The 19,546-nt window shown below is 40.5% G+C and overlaps 1 protein-coding gene across 2 annotated transcripts in view; it reads left to right on the top strand.

The window, feature by feature from the left end:
* The window catches only part of ROS1 (ROS proto-oncogene 1, receptor tyrosine kinase), a 126,501-nt gene that overhangs the window by 103,702 nt on the left and 3,253 nt on the right, over positions 1 to 19,546 (top strand). For both annotated transcript variants that reach the window (XM_069599148.1, XM_069599149.1), the window contains exons 40-43: positions 5,016 to 5,113; positions 5,329 to 5,532; positions 6,902 to 7,036; positions 14,685 to 14,848. In XM_069599148.1, coding sequence (XP_069455249.1) covers positions 5,016 to 5,113; positions 5,329 to 5,532; positions 6,902 to 7,036; positions 14,685 to 14,848 — 601 coding nt within the window. The remainder of the gene's footprint in view (positions 1 to 5,015; positions 5,114 to 5,328; positions 5,533 to 6,901; positions 7,037 to 14,684; positions 14,849 to 19,546) is intronic.

Here is a 19,546-nt window from a genome sequence, read left to right on the forward strand (position 1 = left end):
TTTGTCTTCTGGTCTCTACAGTGCTATTATCTAGGGGTTTCCTTCACGTTTACCCTGGTAATTTCCATGTTGGGCCCTTATTTCCTCAATTCCATGACTTTATTCTGTTTTAGAAAAGAGAAAGCACAAGAGGCAAAAATCTCCTTTTTTCCCCCCCCGCTTTGAGGAAATGTTCTTTTTCATTCCCTCACACTGGGTTAATGATTTGCTGTGTTCTATGTTGAGAATCCCTTTTCCTCAAAACTAAATCCTCTTTGTCTTTGTTTTCTAGCTTCTACAATTGTCTTTAAAACCTTTTATGCCATTCTGATTCCTGGACAATGATCAGTGACCTGATTTTTGCCCTTCTCTTTGGAAAATTTTAGAAACTTCTCCTTATCTGTGGTACTTTTTACTCATCTGGATGCTCAGCCTGGAAAATCATGTCTTTCAGTTCTGGAATTTTTTTCATATCATTTCTTTGGCAACTAACTCTTTGTTTTCTTCATTTCTTTGTTCTAAAAATCCTATTATTTGGATAATAGTCATCTTTGTTTTATCCTTTTATTAACTATTTTCTCCTATTTTCTACTCTGCATTTTTGCTCTCAATTTTGGTATATTTCCATAACTTTGAAATAGAATTCCACAGACTCATTCTTATATTTTGACTGCCTCTTAAAATAGTATTCTGATTTTTCCATACATGCAAAATCTTCTTTTATCTTTCCTAGGATACTAATTATAGTTTTTTTTTTTAAGTGTTAATTTGCTTCCTACATTGTCTTGACTTCCTTTTTGCCTCTTTGTTCTGGGATCTGTTTGTAATGTGAGAGGCTTTTCTCGAATGTGTGGTGATTTGTGGCCAGTCTGCATATTTAATAGTGCGCCCTAAGGAGCTGATTGGAGCCTATGTGTCCGAGCAGCTTCCTTTTGTTGTCAGGTGGGACTGTGCTGTTCCGTTGGGGTCCCCTAATGACAGCATCTGGATGTCTTCCCTGGCATATGCCAGTTTCCCCCAGAGAGGAGTCTGCTGGTCTCCTGCTTGGGCAATAAATACATGAGCCTCAGTTCAGGGGGTCAAGCAGGGAAGAGAGCTGGGGGGTCTCAAGGCTCGGAATGAAGATGCTTGTTTAATTCCCTTCTCCATTTTCAGGACAGAGACTCAGCATGACTGGTATCTTTGAACCTGGAGTTGTTTTGGTTCTGTGTGTGTGTGTGTGTGTGTGTGTGTGTGTGTGTGTAGCGGGTGGTGGTGGGGGTGCGGTTTGCAGAGAAAAGCCTCCTGATGCAGTGAGGGGCTCTAGTTAGCCCATAAACAAGCTTTTAAGTATTCACCTTGCTCTTCACCATACTGCTCACCCCTGCATTCAGAGATAGTTGCTGCCTTCAATTCTAGAGTACTTGTAGGGTTCTATAGTGAAAAAAAATCTCTTAATTCTTGCTGTCTTCTCTGCAGGCAGGTAGCTTTCATTTCTATGGGCTCTGCTAAATGACCATGCCTCCATCTGCTTTCCTTCCTCTAAAACGTTGGCCCGTGCTCTATCTCTTCTCATCTGTTCATCCTCATGAGACTGTAACATTCCCTCTATAAGGTCACTTTAGTAAGGTTTGGGAAGAGACTTTAATAAGACAGTTTCTCGGTAGCTTTCTTCTTTTAGTTTTTTGTTGGAGAGAGAAGAGACAATGAAGATGGGCTGAAAGCACTCACAGCGCTGCTTTTCTCTAATGAATCCCATTCAGCTAGTGTCCGAGTGGCTCTGATGATCGGTTTTCAAGTGCACATCAGTCCGTCTGTTGTCTTTCCTGCTGGCTACCCAGGCAGCTTCCATGCTTGTCTCCCTTGCCAGGACCCTATAGGACAAGGTGCCCTTAGGTGCTCAGTGCTAGAATTAAGGTCTGGGGTCCGCAGCAGAGCACTACAGGCTCTAAACTCTCATCAGGCTAAGTTCATGTGGGGCCAGCCGTCTCTCCACAGAGGGTACTCAGAGGCACCTTTCTAGATTTTCCACAAGCATCCTTCTCCCCATCCCTGCTCTGAGACTGTTTTGTTGAGTTGAATGCCTAGGGATTGACTGCAACTGGGTTTATAAACCTTAGGCTAGTCCTTCATTTTCAGGATACTCAGTTTCTGCATCTGTAACATGGAATATTGAATCCAAAACTTTCTCAGCTCCTTTTAACTTTGACATTGTAAGATAGAACTAACATTCTAAAATGTACTTAGATAGAAAAAGTGAAAAAACAAAAAGAGTGAAAAAAGAAAATAAAAACCAAAAAAGCTCTATCAAAAAAAGCTCTACAGAATACAAATCCATAGCCAGATACAATTCAATTCATGAAATTTCTACTGCATATTCATTTCATTTAATACAGCAGTGGGGGATGTGGCAGTTGCTTTCAAAGACCTTGCCAGTATGGTAGGGTGGGTAAGTCACATGCGAATAACTCATTTAAGGTCGAATTTAAGGTAGAAAGAGGGAAGGTTCATTAGAATGGAGTAGAGAATATACTGCTGAAGCTCAGCTAAGAGAGAGAGATGTTACCTACTGGGAAGAGGCAAAAAGGTTGCATGATGGAGGTCTTCTGTTTGGGACACAACCAAGTTGCGAGATAGAACAGTTTCTGAAACTACACCCATATGAGTTATAAAAGGCTTTGACTAGGGATAGACTGAGAGAGAGATTCGATACATCTGGAGAGTTGGCAAGAGAAGACAGATGCCCAGGGTAGCATCTGGAGTTAAAGAGGCCTGACATGGGGTGATGAGGTGTCCCAATAGGTTGTCACAGGGACTAATAGGTATAAGTTATAGTTAGAGATCCAGGCAGGCAAGGAGCATCTGAAAATCTGTCAGCAGAGAACAAGGTACCAGCCATCAGACTGTCATTCAGGAGGAGGATTCTCTGGGAAGAATGTCTTCAAGAATAGAGTAGGTTTTGCCAGGAGTAAAGCAGGGTTCTGTTCGTCGAGGGGCCAGTGAACCTGAGAGGAGACCCAGCAGGGACTCAGACACAAGGCTGTGAGACAGGCATCTGGTCGATCATGAAGGGGCTGCAGGGGACAGATTCTTGGGAGTAAAATCGGGTTGAGTTATAACATGTAGGTGTGGTTGAGTGGGATCATGGCGATACTGAGTCCCAGATCATCAGGATTCTTCCTACTCTGAGGACAAGACATGAGCTTGTCAGAGCAGGCAGAGGGAGCAATATTTAAGAGCACCCGTCTATAAGGAATCAAGGGGTTTCAAGGTTGTGAATCCTTTGAGATGCTCAATGAAGGATGTTGATGGAAATGAAGCATAGGGAAGGCCTTCCAGGAATGAGAGCAGGGATAATGTACAGAGGCTGAGAAATGCAGAGCAGGTGTAAGGACCTGCAAATGGCCCAGTGTGACCGAAGCACAGATTGTGGGATGAGAATCTATGGAAAATAAATAGATGTGAGGAGAGGCTGGTGCAGCCTGGGGCTTCCATGGAGGCTTACTCAAGGATCTCTAATAGACTCTGCAGGCAGTGGGTCACAACAAAGTGAGCTAATTAAAGCACAGGGGGCTGGAGACATGGGAAGTTTGGGAAGCGTCAGATAGGGATGATAAAGGCTTGAAATAGGGTAATTTCAGGGAAATAGTAAGGAACAGACATATGAATATAGCCTCCAGGAAGGAACTTTGAATTTTTTCCATATGGTTCTAATAAAAACTCCAACTGGCTTTTTCCATGTAGAAATCATTGCAGCTAGTATAGGCTCAACTATGTGTTTGTGCTGGTTCTCCTAGATGAGAGGGGTAATCTGTGACCTTGAAATAGAGGATCGCTAGCAATTTCTATGGGGCTCATATGGAGAACAAGCCCATTATCATGCGTGACATTGGGCCAATAGTTCAGTTCAGTTCAGTCGCTCAGTCATGTCCGACTCTTTGCGACCCCATGAATCGTAGCACGCCAGGCCTCCCTGTCCATCACCAACTCCCGGAGTTCACTCAGACTCACGTCCATCAAGTCAGTGATGCCATCCAGCCATCTCATCCTCTGTCGTCCCCTTCTCCTCCTGCCCCCAATCCCTCCCAGCATCAGAGTCTTTTCCAATGAGTCAACTCTTCCCATGAGGTGGCCAAAGTACTGGAGCTTCAGCTTTAGCATCATTCCTTCCAAAGAAATCCCAGGGTTGATCTCCTTCAGAATGAACTGGTTGGATCTCCTTGCAGTCCAAGGGACTCTCAAGAGTCTTCTCCAACACCACAGTTCAAAAGCATCAATTCTTCGATGCTCAGCCTTCTTCACAGTCCAACTCTCACATCCATACATGACCACAGGAAAAACCATAGCCTTGACTAGACGGACCTTAGTTGGCAAAGTAATGTCTCTGCTTTTGAATATACTATCATAATTACTACTTATGAGAGCAGCTACTGTTTATTAAGTTCCTGGTATGTCCCACCAGATTACATATCTCATCTCAGACCCAACACAATCAGTCTTATTGTTCCCATTTTATACATGAGAAAGTTGTTTAGTGCATTAAGTCCTGTAAGCAAGTTCACACAACTTGTAAGTAGCAGAAATAGGTTTTACTAACATGGTCCATTTGACTAACACCCTGAGAGCTTTCCAATGAAGAGCCTACATTGCCTCAGCTTATTAAACAGTCTTATTTATGTATATTTTGGTGGAAAGCCTATAAATATAGCTCTTCCTCTGTTTGAATTCCTTAACTGTAACAAAAAATTCCTTTAAAACATCATATACATGCAGTCATATATATGCGTGAATGCTAAGTTGCTTCAGTAGTGTCCGACTCTTTGCAATCCCCCAGGCTCCTCTGTTCATGGGATTCTCCAGGCAAGAATACTGGAGTGGGTTGCCGTGCCCTCTTCCAGGGGATCTTCCTGACCCAGGAATCAACCTGTGTCTCTTAAACCTGTCTCCTGCATTGGCAGGAGGGTTCTTTACCACTAGTGCCACCTGGGAAGCCCAGCCATATTTATATATAGTGCAAACTGGAAAAGTGCCTGTAATTTTTCTTTTGTTTCCTACAGTTTCATGGTCCTTTACTCACCTTGGTTGACCTCGTAGACCTATGTGTAGAAATTTCAAAAGGCTGCGTCTACTTGGAGCAGATGCACTTCATTCACAGGTGTAGTGACTTTCTGGACACTGGGTTCTTATGAATATTGATACAATAATCACCTTAGTTTGGGTGAAACGTATAAGATAATTAACATTTTCGTTCCTTCAAGATAGCAATACTTTCTGTTAAAATCTCTCTTCTCTCCAGACCTACTAGGGTTGCTTGTCTGATCTCTGGAACTTCATTGTTATTATTATTATTAAATATAGCTTCTGCTGCAGGGATCTGGCAGCTCGGAATTGCCTTGTCTCCATGAAAGACTATACCAGTCCATCACGGACAGTGAAAATTGGGGACTTTGGACTCGCGAGGGACATCTATAAAAACGATTACTATAGGAAGAGAGGAGAAGGTCTGCTTCCTGTTCGGTGGATGGCTCCAGAAAGTTTGATGGATGGAATCTTCACTACTCAGTCTGATGTATGGTGAGCTTACAAGGCACAGGGAAATGTGGGCAGCACCGTCAAATATGAGAGCCAGAAGGGACCTTAAAAGGTCATCTTGTTTCGTATATGAGAGAACACAAGACCATAGAGGTTGAGTGGTTTTCCTCAAGCTAAAGTGAAAGCTAGAGGGCAAGAAGGGGCTATTCCTGGGTCTCAGCAGTTTATACCAATTCTTTTTGATCCTTTAGCTTACTGGTGTATGTTCAAGAGATCCATTTATTTCAGCTATCTTATTACTCTTCAAAAATGTAGAGGCTATGACTAATAGGAATTGGCACCTATGAATTAATGTCCAAGTTTGTGTCCAAATGCCTACTATTTTGGGATGTTTGGTCATTAATTTACAAGCAGAATTTAAATCTTGGATCTCAGAAAGATTAGGACATGAGGGAGGTTTGGACAGCTCTTTATTATGTGAATAGAACCCCTCCTTTCTGCTTGTTGACCCCAAACTTTTGATTAGAGCTGCTCAGAATGTAAAGATGTATCCAGTAACTTAAAAAGTAATTTTATTCATTTATTTCTTTGGCTATGCTGGGCCTTCGTTAATGCTTGGGCTCTTCTCTAGATGCGGTGAGTGGGGGCTACTGGAACGGGGCTGCTACCTAATTGTGGTGTGTGTGGTTTCTCTTGTTGCAGAGCACAGGCTCTAGGGCACTCGGGCTTCCGTAGTTGTGGCTTGTGGGCTCAGTACTTGTGGCTCCCGGACTCAAGGGTGTCACAGAGTCAGTAGTTGTGGCACACAGGCTTAGTTACCCTGAGGCATGTGGGGTCTTTCCAGACCAGGAATCAAACCCATGCAAATCACTTGTATTGGCAGACAGATTTTTCACCAGGGAAGCCCTCCAATAACTTGTAAGCTGGACTGGACCTCTGCAAAATCGGGGATAAGATAAAGTTGGCCCTCAGTTTGCCAGTTTTTATGCATGCCTTCCCTCTCCACTTTTGCTAGCACTCAAACTCAAGTAGATGAAAAGCTTTCTTGCTCACCCCTAGTGTGTTTACATAATGAAGCTATGAAAACCATAGGTATTGCAGGTCTGTGGTGCACGTTCAGCCGGGAAGGAGGAGCAAAGTGTGTGTGTGTGTGTGTGTGTGTGTGTGTGTGTGTGTGTGCCCCTACTAAGCCTTCCTGTCACCTTTGAAGTGTTGCTAGTAGGCAGTTGTTTGTTCTACTTTTTCTTGAGGTTGACTTGCTTTTAAGTCTCCCATTTGCCTTTTATGGGGCCAATAATGCCAATCACAAAGTAGAGTCTTGATAGCCCCAGGAATAATTATGTTGGAAAAACTACTGTAAACATGATGTTTGTAATAAGTATAATTAAAGCAAACTGTTTAATATCCTTAGGTCTTTTGGAATTCTGATTTGGGAAATTTTAACTCTTGGTCATCAGCCTTACCCAGCTCACTCCAACCTTGATGTTTTAAACTATGTGCAAACAGGAGGGAGACTAGAGCCACCAAGAAATTGTCCTGATGATCTGTAAGTTCCCATAAGCATCTCAAAAACAAAAACACATGTACATGCCTTCTTATGCTTCATTGGTATGGTATTTTTAAATAAAAACTGGAGTTCATATATTTGTATATCCTATTTAAAATGTAAATTGATTGTGACATTTAACTCACTAAATATATGATGATTTCTTTTTATTTATATATATATATATATACATAATACTTTACTGCAGAAGCAAAATCTAGAACAACACAATTGTTCTGATTTGACTAACATCTTAACCTGCATATTTAAAGGTTCTCTTAAATAGGAATATATTGTTTAAAAGCTGAATTGCTTTTGTTAATAAAGCTGATATTGGGATATACTACTACTAAAAATATATAACAATCTATATAGGTTGTTACCTATTTATGAACTTAACATAGAGTAAGTATTAGACTCTATCAAATTGGTCCTGGCAACTACTGAATTCTAATAGATTTGTGATCCTTGGAACAGTTGGTGAGTTTGATCTAATTATAAAGGGAAAACACACCAGGTTATTTTGCTGTGTACTAATCTACCTTCTTGTGAACAATGTTTTAGCAGAAATAGGAAGTCTTGACACTTTTTCTAAAAGATGTCTTACCCAAGATGTTTCTGAAAGAACATAGATTCAACAAGTATAGACTCCTCTGTTATATGTACACCAAGCTACAGACCGTGGAATACAGAGGCGTTTAAACCAGAGCCACGGCTCTTCAGCATCTCCAAATGTATTTTGAAAGAACAGACACACACATGGAGCAGTTGGATAACAAGCCAACATGTAATAAAGTGCTAAACTGTGTGGTACAGACAAGTGCAAGAGGAATTAGCAGTATGCGGATACACACCATGGCTGTACTGCCTTGACTGTGCTGTGTTATTTAGAGGATTATTCAGACTGGAGCCAAAAGATGATTAAGAACTGGGCACCTTGGTTGGATGTCCTGTGGGTGAATGTTTTTGAATTATTTAAATCTTCCAGCTCAAAGAAGATTGGAATCACTGTCTGTTTCTGATTTAGCTTTTATAGCCTCTGGGATATTTACAGAAGGATCAGTGATACACATATCTGAACAAGTTTGGTGGCAGTGCCTAAAAATATGATTCATGATCCTTTTGGGGCAGATGGAAAAACTTCTGTAAGTTAGGGGTAAGAAATTTATATAAAATTTTTAAAAAGTTAGTCTAGGGCTTGAGGAAAACAAACAAACAAACAAACCTAGCATTCCTAAGTATGAAATACATTTGTATCAAGTAGTTAGCAAACTAATCACTGTTTTGCACCTCTTATACATCTACTGAATACACAGAAAATTTCCCCCAAATTTCAGTTGCACAAAATTTTCCTTGTGCTGTTAGAATTCTGTTTGGCATATGTTCCCCTCTAGGGGGTAATGTAGCTCGTCATAATTATGCATTTCTTTTTTTTGATAGGTACTCTAGGAATCACTGAATTATACATTTTGATTAATGTGTTCATTTGTTCTGTTTGGGGAGGAAGAAGGTAGATCATTAATTGTCCTATTGTAAGAAAGAAAAATGCAGTTATGTTGAACTTTGCCCTCTCCAAAGGTATCCAGAAATTTAACTAGAAGGAGGAGGGAGTGCTAGAAAAGTTCTAGAAAAATATTCCTGATTATGAGTGAAAAAAGATAATGTTCTATATGATTTTATCTTGAGTAATTATTCATTTGGATATATTATTGCTCTAATTTTATGAAAGTATAGTTTCCTTGAAGCCAAAATTTCCATTGCTGATTTTGAAGTTCATTTGAACATCAGTAAAAAGCAAACAATGCTCCACACCCTCCAAAGGCTGCCTGCTTCAGAGCCCCAGGAAGGGTTAATGATCCATGGCCGACTAGGAAGACAAGCCCTGCTAAGGAAATGGAGCTCTCAGCGATGCCATTCATCTGGCCACGGCCTTAAGTTGTCATGATAAAGATTAACTGCTCTCCTTAGAGTACAGAGGAAACTGATTTTTATTTGAAGCCTTTCTCTGAGATCACAGACCCAGCTTAGAGGGTTGAAAGTCTGCGCTGAGCCGGTCTGCACCTTCTATTCACTGCTTAAATACTCAGCACCTGGATGCACTCTGGGTCAGGTGAGCCCATAGATGGCTATGCTGTGCTTAGCTATTAATGGAATGTGAAAGTTCAGAGCATTCCCACCCTTCTTTCCATAGTCTGGGATGTATGGTGCAAAGCCCAGTCCTCAGTGTTCTCTTCAGCTTTTAGTTTGCACAACAACCTTAACACTCTCAGAAATAAACGGGATCAAAGGGCAATCTACATCAAGTGAGAGCTCTTTGGGGTTCTCGGCCACGGGTATCACAGGGAAAACTGAAATTACTGGAGAGTCTCTCCAATGCCTGAGGTCACAATAGAGAACATGGAGCCTCACCATCTTATTTTTACCCTTTAAGAATATGTATAAGTGTTAGTTGCTCCATCATGTCTGATTCTTTGGGACCCCAGGGACTGTAGCCTGCCAGGCTCCTCTGTCCATGGAATTCTCCAGGCAAGAATACTGGACTGGGTGGCCTTCTCCTTCTCCAGGGGATCTTCCTGACCCAGGGATCGAATCTGGGTCTCTTGTATTGCAGGCAGATTCTTTACCATCTGAACCACCAGGGAAGCCCAAGAATATGTATATCTGGATGTTAATTGCATCTTTCCAGGGCTGCATATAGTGAGTAAGGGAGTTTTTCAAATCTGAATTTTATGTGATTTGCTTAAATGCCTATTAATTAACCTCCCCTTAATTCTGAAGGATGCCGTGGAGTTTTCATCTGTTAAATTTCAATTGCTTTATGAATCTAAGAAATTTACTCATAAAAACTAATAATGAACATGGTTAATGAGTTTTGTGCTATTTTGGAAGAAATTGAAGCAAAGAGGAGTAAAAGGGTTGGTACGGTGAATGGAAGAATTTGAACTGAAACACTTAGCTAAATGAGATATTTCAAGTATCGGAGTATCTGTTTAGAGGTAGAACCAGCCCAGGTAAATTTTAACAAAATTGAAGGACCTGTCACTTTATTTAGACTAATATGACTGAATATTTGTAACTATAACTTGGTAAAAGTATTTAATGCATGATACCAAATTGCGACAAGTAAGGAAAGACCCCTTTTTGTAAGGAAATACCCCTATACCAAAGAAATAGTTGTTAATTTACAAGACGCAAGAAATGCATTTTGGGGGGTTTGATAATATTTAAAAGCCTAGTCATTTATTCCACTGCCATTTTAATATTGTTTAAGAGCACAAGTTGTGTGTGTGCTCAATTGTGTCTGACTCTTGGCGACCCCATGGACTGTAACCTGCCCTGCTCCTTGGTCTATAGGATTTCCCAGGCAAGAATCCTGGAATGGGTTGCTGTTTCCTTCTCCAGGGGATCTTCTGGACAAAGGGATCGAACCCATGTCTCTTGTGTCTCCTCCATTGGCAGGCAGGTTCTTTACCACTGCACCACCTGGGAAGCCTGAACAAGTTTACTCTTTACTTTTAAATGACTTGCTTTATAGAGTGTGCCTCTTTTCTTAGTCTAGGGCAATCCGGTACTCATTTGACCCTGGACAGTGGGAGAGAAAGGTTTTATGTATTTATCAGGTCACTTGTTTTTGCCATTAGAAAGTTAAGAAGAATAATGTAAATTAAAGCTTCCATAGATAAAAATTAGGAATATCTGCTTAAATAACTTACATAAATTAAACTTTTGCAGGAAAGTGGGAGTGGGTGAGGTACAGAGTGGAGAAGGGGCAATTGTCTGGGTGCTTTCTCTCCTCTCTCCCTCCTTCTTTCCGTCCTTCCTTCTCACTCTATCATCTTCATTAAGTGTCTTGAATACTTTGTAGAATGAAGTGGATTATAAATGAAAACTTCATAATTGAAATATGACAAGTCTTGAGAGAGTCAACGTATCCTTTGATAATATCTCAGAATTACAACTTTGTTTTTAGAAGAGGTTAGGTTTCCTATGGCAAGTTACACTTTACTTTCTCCTTTCACCTGTGTGCTGGTCGTTCAGTTGTGTCCGACTCTCTTTGGCCCCACAGACTGTAGCCCACCAGTTCTTGGAATTTTCCAGGCAAGAGTACTGGAGGGGGTTATCATTTCCTACTCCACAGAACCTTCCCGACCCAGGAATCGAACCTGCATTTCTTGCACCTCCTACACTGGCAGGTGGATTCTTTACTGGTAGCACCACCTTAGGAGTCCACCCTTAGGTTTGTCATTAAGATTCTGTTTTAAAATTGGTTTAAATTCCATGATCGGGTATCAGTTACATGATATTATTTCAGAGTTGAATTGTCCTTCTTTGAGTTATTTGTTTCTTTCCTGTTGCTAAATGCCAGAGATTATCAAGCAATATGTAAAGGATTAGGTTCTTAGTGATGATTCTAATCTATAAAAAATACAGGCATGCTCAGTACTCTATATCCAGAATGTAAATTGTAATATAAATGAAAAGTCATCAGATCAATACTGAAAAAGATCAATATTAGGTTTCTCTATAATACTCTGATATTAACACTGACATGAGGTGCTTGTCAAGAAATAAAAGAGATGGAAGTGGAAATTTTGTGCCACATACAGATATTACTATTCAATCAATACCTATGATGGTTTCTGGGTCATTGTCACCTAGAGATTGAATGTATTTTCACTTCATTGTCATTGCTTTAGTCCAAACTACCATCGTCTCTCACCTGCTGCTGCTGCTGCTAAGTCGCTTCAGTTGTGTCTGACTCTGTGCGACCCCGTAGATGGCAGCCCACCAGGCTCCTCCGTCCCTGGGATTCTCCAGGCAAGAACACTGGAGTGGGTTGCCATTTCCTTCTCCAGTGCATCAAAGTGAAAAGTGAAAGTGAAGTCACTCGGTCATGTCCGACTCTTTGCAACATGGACTGCAGCCTACCAGGCTCCTCCATCCATGGGATTTTCCACCTAGTCTTCTCTAATAAATTCCTTGCTTCCAACTTGCCCCTCTACAATCAATTCTCCGTATATATCAGCTAGAGTCATCCTTTAAAAATGTAAAGATCATGCTCCCTTAAAAATCTTTGACAGCTTCCATTGTGTTGCATCAAATCTAGCACCTAGGCTGACCTTTGACTTTTGTGATCTCGCCTTCCTCTCTGGCCTCATCTCTTATACTCTCCCCCTCAGGGACTGCTCTACAGCTATACTGGCCGTCCTTCACATTCTAAAATGTGCCAAGTTCTTTCCAAAGTTAGGAATTTACACATGCTTTTGCCGCCTCTAGGTGTGTTCCCTGACTTTCATCCCCACCCAGTTCCCATGGCTAGCATCTTATTTTTCTATAGAGTTCATTGGCTTAAACGCCACCTCTGCAGAGGTTCTTCTATAAGCAGCTTACCGAAAATGTTCCATCTCTAATTAGCGTTCACATTTGTTTTCTCTAGTACCATTTTTAGAACTTATAATTTTTAATTATATATTTATCTGTTGATATGGTAGTACTAAAAATTTTAAACACGTCCCAGTTTACGTTTCTTTATTAGTCTTTCTCTCTCTGCCCCCAGTCAGCCTTCTAGCTCCAGAGAGTGAAAGAGGAGAGCAGGTACTTGACCTTTTTAGTGAGTCAGCAGACTTGGAGCAGTCTCTCTGCTTAGAGCAGAGAGAGGCTTATGTAGAATCCTTTAGCTCCTTGTTAGTTTGCTAAATGGCAACTTTGAGCTACTAAACCTATAATTCTATATAATCTAATAAACAAGAAGAGAAACTCCACTGCTTCTAAGCCCTGGACAAGGGTAGGAAGATAAAACCTTGACAAGGTAAGAGGGTGAAGATGTTGGATATTTAGGTCCTGAAACCTCTGTAGGCTTCAGTTAGATGAGGTGTCACCAAACACAGGGAGCAACTGCCCACTCCTCCCAGTATGGCAGGATGGCAAGGAGATCCCTGAGCATGGGACCCCCTGCATTGACAGGGACACTCAGCATCCTGAATAGGGACTGCATGTCCAGACAGAGAACATGTAGCTTGTACTTCCAAGCCTCCTTTGTTTCTCTGTGTAAAGTGAACATTTTGTTGAAAGCTCGAACTTTGGCTAGGGAGCATGCTGTAGGCATGCTACAGAAACAGGAAAGGGTTCCCTGAGCCTTGTCAGCAGATGTAGGATGTGATGCAGTCTCAGAGAGGCCTGCAGCTAGAGAGAGAAACGGGAGGCCCAGTTCCCTGAGAAGGACCGAAAGAGCAGGTAAAGAGATCATGGACTGCAGATAGCAGTCGATGCCTGCAGGATGGACCAGACCAGTTGCTCCTTAGGGAATTCCTCATCATTCCACTCTGAGACTAGAGAAGGCCTGCAGGGCACAGTGGGGCCCAAAGCATCCTTCACGGGGCCAATACAGCTCATGCAAATCCTGACACCACCTTGGAGAGGAAGACAGAGGGAGTAGGAATGGCCTGAAGATAAGAGCACGTTATTAGCCATAAAAGACCAAGGATTACCCAAAAAGGGTGGGTTTCAGAGCAGACTAGTTTATAACTGGCATTGTTCTAAATGAAGTTAATTTTCTTCTGCTGTGTGGGGCTTTGCGAATCAGTTACAAAGCCATCAAAAGAGCTACGTTTCCCCCTGTTCCTGTGAGTTGTAGTGGGTAAATTTTGCCACCCTAATGGCAACCCACTCCAGTACTCTTGCCTGGAAAATTCCATGGACTGAGGAGCCTGATAGGCTGCAGTCCATGAGGTCGCAAAGAGTCAGACACGACTGAGCAACTTCACTTTCACTTATATGTGCTTCGTATATCATATGAGGACAGGAGCCACACTGCCACATCTTGCTCCTGATATCCTGCTCGTATATAATGTGTCCAGCAGATCTTTGCTGAATGAATGAATGAACACTCATTGAGAGTTCTGCACAGACATGTCTTAGACAATCATTAAGGAAAAGATAATATTAAACAACCAGCTATTTATGGCCAGGGGAACTGAGCATCTTAATTAACCTGACAGTGAAGAACTGGATCTGATTTCTGCCTCTGGTTCTGCCACTAAATATCCATGTGGCTTGGAGTACATCTTAGATTTTGTTTCAGATATCAATGTATAAATGTAAAATTTAATCTCAGCTTCTTCAATAATTTGTAAAGCTGTTGGTTTTCTTATTGGTTCGGTAAACATTTTCTAACCGTTTATTTATCTATTTATTTGATTAATAACTGTTAAATGTTGGCCTTTCAGAAGGAAGATGTTTTCTAATAAAGGTGGTTATATTGTCAGCAACTGTTATCTTCCTGATGTGGCTCAGCAGTTAAAGAATCCGCCTGCAGTATAGGAGACATGGGTTTGACTCCTGGGTCAGGAAGATCCCCTGGAGGAGGAAATGTATTCCTGCTTGGGAAATCCTACAGTCAGAGGCACCTGGCGGGCCACAGTCTGTGGGGCTGCAAAAGAGTCAGACTCAACTGAGCAACTAAACAACGACAACAAATTAAATAAATAAGAACCAAAGCTTTTGTTCTGGCTCAGTTATATTAACTGTGGAAAACTGGCAATAACTCAGATTCTTTTCTGTCTGAAATGACCTTATCCAGGTTATCGGCAATGGCTACCTAATGACATCCAGTCACCATTTACTTTCATGTCTTTACTCATATATCCAGGTGGAATTTAATGACCCAGTGCTGGGCTCAAGAACCTGACCAAAGACCCACCTTCCACAAAGTTCAAGAACAGCTTCAGTTATTCAGAAAATTTTCCTTAAATAGTATTTCTCAATGCAGAGGAGAAGCCAACCCCAGTGGGGTCATAAATGAAGGCTTTGAAGGTAAGTTTGATTCTTCTTCAGAATTTCTGGGTTTTCTCTCCAGTGTTAACTGAACAAGGTCAAAATGGGATGTACCTGGAAGACATCTTACAGTGCACAGGAGGAATAATATACCAGCACCATCCTCATAATTAAGTATTTATTATCCTCCTCTTTGAAAGTAATTTTGGTTTGTTCGTTACATTAAAAAAAAAAAGAATAATGATATGGCCCCTGGATTTATAACGTAAGATAGTAAGAAAGAGAATTAACATGTTAGACAGTGAGGCCTGTTCTCTTCATTCTCCACTTCTCATGCCAATTTGGACCTCAGTGGCAGAGTTGAGTTAATTACAGTTGATGGTACATTATCATGATTGGTCTCTGCAGGGTTTCTCTTTCATTTGTTTGTTTAGCCCCTTACTTCCATATCCCTCTTCTGTTCTAGTTCTCTCCCTACCTGCCAGGGAGCCATTTAACGTGTCTCTGTTAATTTGTATGTTTTCTACAAAATGTGTATTGTATGCATGGATACTTTAGTGCTATACAATGCTTCTTTTCTTCCTTTTTGCATTAATACTGTGTTTTTAAAAGCCATCCATGTGCATATATCTAATCTAGTACTTCAAATTGCCTAGTTAGTTTGCTGGGATTATTGTAGTGGGTCATGCTCATAGTGTAATTCCACTTCAGTATTTTGGTATTAAACACAATAATCACTTAATTCATTTCCAGATTTATAATACATTTGCCTAATTGGCTGCAGAAAAATAAATTTTAAAATGATCCTTTCCAGCTGTTCTTAAACTCCATCCCATAGTTAAAAGTTCACAGGACTTTTTTCTTTTTTTTTTCAAATGCAAACATTCTTGCTGAGAAATAAACCTGGCAAGATGGACCATGACTCAGAATGCCTCAGAAACTAAGCCTCTTGGCTCAGCACTGATTGATTATACAATGGCTGATTGTTGCCCTGGAGGCATCTCTCTACAGTGAGACCTTCACCTTGAGTGATGCACTTGACTAATAATAGCAGGGAAAAATAAGAAGCCCAGGACGATTATCTGCTTGTCTTGTTTGCAGTGTTTCTAACTACACATTTTGAGTAAATTTCGATCCATGACATGAATGCAGATAAGACTCTTCTGCAGATGACACTTCTTTAACATGAACAGCTAAGCGAAAATTTGCAAAGAGATGTGCTTTGAGCATACATCCCGATCCTCCTCAGAATAAGCCTTGTTAATAATATCACATTGCCGCTACCTGCTATCTTGTCATGAGGCTGAGCTGATGATTCTGAGTGTCAGTGGTAGAAGACAGAAGACTGACTGACTGTTCTTGGTGGGCACTGGGAGAAGTCAGAATGGGAAGGGAAAGTTGTCATGGAAATCGAAAAGAGACTCACAGAGTCAGGAGTGGTCAAATGCTGCAGAGAAAGAGTTCTGTGGGGATATGAGGAATTTACAGCTGACTTGTGTTACATTTCAAAATTCAACTCTGCTCACAGAAGCCTTTCCTTCTAATATGTACAGACATTTGTATAAAAAAAAAAAAAAGCCAAGGCTGCCATAATGGGTGTTAGAAGACCTGAGAGCTTAGCTTTACCTTAGGGTCTACCAGATATTTCCATGAACCCTTACAGAAATCTTTTTACCAGGTAGCATTACCTAGTTCATCTATGAAGCTGTAAGTACCAAACTGCTCACGGTATTTATAAAGGACAATCCCCTTTTAATGAATGGCTTTTAATAAGCACTTTTGAATATACCACTTGTGCTATTTAACTCATTAAATCCTTAAAATAGCCCTATGAAGTAAGCATTATAATATTACCATTTTACAGTGAAAAGACTGAGGTTAGTAACTTGCCCATGGTCATCCTGCTGAATAGGGCTGGAGCAGGATTCCATTCTAGAGCCTTTATTCACAGCCTTCACAGAGTGGTAGCAAAGGCAAGGAAACTTTGTTATCTTTAGCGTTCTGCATAGCTAGGGGTAGTGAAAGAATTTGCTACTTTTGGCCTGCTAGAAAAGATATAATAATCTTTCCTGGTTATATCTAATTTATTGAGGAGCCAAGTTGTTGACAGACTGAATTAAAATTCTAAAGGATATTTTTTAAAAATAGAGAAGCAGACATAACTAGGCAGAATAAGGATGAGGTTAACAGGGAATATAATCAAACTCTAATAATTTTTTAGGAACAAGTCTGTGCCATGACAGATATATGACTTTGGTAGCAAGAGAAATTGACATTCTGAAATCGACAACAAATGTAAATCGTGACCATAAGGAATGGACACATATATGGGGATCACCAGCGTTTTTTGATAATTGGCATGTGACTAAACAAAAGTGACAGAGAAGCGAGAAGAAATACAATGAAAAGCAGAGTTTGAATATTTGCAAAGGATAGAAATCATAGAACAGTCACTTTAAGGCAAGCTTAAACTTAATTAACTTTTAAGTAAAAGAATGTGGTTAATAATAGTTTGCTGTTTTGCAGACTGGTGGATGTATTTAACAAAACAGTAAGAAGTCCTTTTTGTTATTGTCAGAGGTATATAAGAAGACAAGTAAAGCCACTGGGAGGACTTTTTTGGAAAAAAAAAAAAAGGAGAGGGGGCATCAGGATTAAGGGAGCAATAATACCATTCCTATGCTATGGTCCTACTGACCTAATGGGGTGGAGAGGGGATAGAGAGAAGATTAGTAACATATCTGGGCATCTAGTAAAAATATCCCAGTGACTTCATCCAAACATTTGTGTAAACATCACCTCATCAGTCCCAGAGAGTTCTACAGGAAACAAATCTAAATGCTCCTCTGCTGTTCTAAACATAGCCAGTCAGCCGGCATATGTCTCGTCTGTAAATACCCTGTCTTACTTGGAAGCTTTTATTTTAATATTTCCCTCTTAAACCAAGGGTTGCCAAGTGCATGCCATCTTTGCTCAGGATCTTTGCTCTGAGGACCTAAAAGTTTTCTATTCAGGAGTTTTTAAATCAAAATAAACAACCCGCCCCATCTCTCATAAATTCCTTATGCAATAAGAAGATGTATTCATTGCTGAAAGCTTGCCAGGGTCAAGTTACTAAATATTGTCCTAAGTACTATGAAGCGATGAAATAGTGAGCTAATGATTTTTCTTTGACATATTGCACCAGAATTTGTAAAAATAGAATTTATTTGCCTTATGGAAAAGAATTTTTTTCCAATGTAGGCAAAAAAATTAAATCATGTTTCCCAATATGCTATTTAATGAGCCAAAGGTATGGCAGTGAAGCGACTGATAATGTGAGTACCTAGACCTATGTTAGAAGCATATGTTTTTGTTGAAATTTTAAACTCCTTTAGCCTAATTTGTTTAAGCCCTTCAGGAATATCATCCTAATTTCCTCAATAATCTGGGCCACTGGGTAATTTAATCCTATTTCTTCCTATCATTTTTTGATATTTTTATTGCTATTTTCATGCCTAACAAGTTATTCTTGTGTATTTCTCAATGGCTATCAGTACATAGTGACAATGATCATAACAGTTGGATTCTTCCATAGATATTCAGCACATAGGCACTAACCAAACTCAACATCTGATAAGCTTATTTTTATGGGGGAGATATTTTAGAAAAACTGACTATTCATATGGTTTGAAATATACTAGAATGATGTTGGAATAATGAAGAGGAACATGGAATGATACCAAAGAGCCTGCAGCCTGGCCTCTGTGTTATTCAGCAGTAGGGAGGGTCTGAAAAACGAAATAAACACCTACTAAGACAGAGCAAGAACAATGACTCATATGTTTTTATAATAAAATAAGCTTTGTAGTTCAGATTTGGAACTTGGTAATAGGTGTGTGCATGCGTGCTAAGTCACTCAGTCATGTCTGACTCTTTGGGACCCAATGGACTGTTAGCCCGCTAGGCTTCCCTGTCCATGGGGATTCTCCAGGCAAAAATACTGGAGTGGGTTGCCATGCCCTCCTCCAGGGGATCTTCTGACCCAGGGATCAAAACCGTGTCTCCTATGTCTCCTGCATTGCAGGCAGATTCTTTACCCCTGAAGCACTGGGGAAGCCCTGGTTAATAGGTAGATCCATTAAATTCCATCAGGGAATAAACAGGTGCAATGGTGCTTCCCTTCATCCCTCGAAATTATTTAAATTTTTCCGATATTTCAATTTAAATGCATTCCAAATAAATCCAGCCTGGGGTATACACAGAAGCTTGGCAGCCAGACTGGTCTCAGCCCACATTTGGACACTCTTGTGCTGGAAGTGTCATTAGGAGAAAGGGAGGGACCTTCATCTATTGACTGAAATGTTTCTGATTCATAAAATGTGATGCTATATGAAAGGACAGTTCTATTTCTGACTGTAAACTTTTCATTCAGGCAGTAACACTCAGGGATTGGAAAACATGGATAAAAAACAAATAATTCCTACAATATACATTTGTATGTTTATCTTGTGGATTCCCTAGAATTTTGTGGAATGTTTCAGAAGCTCTGCTATTAGGTTTCAATAGAATTCTTATACGTTTCTAAGTAAGGTCAGCCTTTAAGTAAAGAAAGACAAAATAATCTGAGCATAGTTGTAAAGAAGGTCAGATTTCCCTCTGACTATCCGTTTTCCTGCAGGCACCCCCACCTCACACATGTGTGTCTGGAGTCAGCCCCTCTCAAGGACTCTTGCAGGGCACACTGCCCACCACCGC

This window comes from Ovis canadensis, chromosome 8 (assembly GCF_042477335.2).
Source record: "Ovis canadensis isolate MfBH-ARS-UI-01 breed Bighorn chromosome 8, ARS-UI_OviCan_v2, whole genome shotgun sequence".
Classification (NCBI taxonomy): domain Eukaryota; kingdom Metazoa; phylum Chordata; class Mammalia; order Artiodactyla; family Bovidae; genus Ovis; species Ovis canadensis.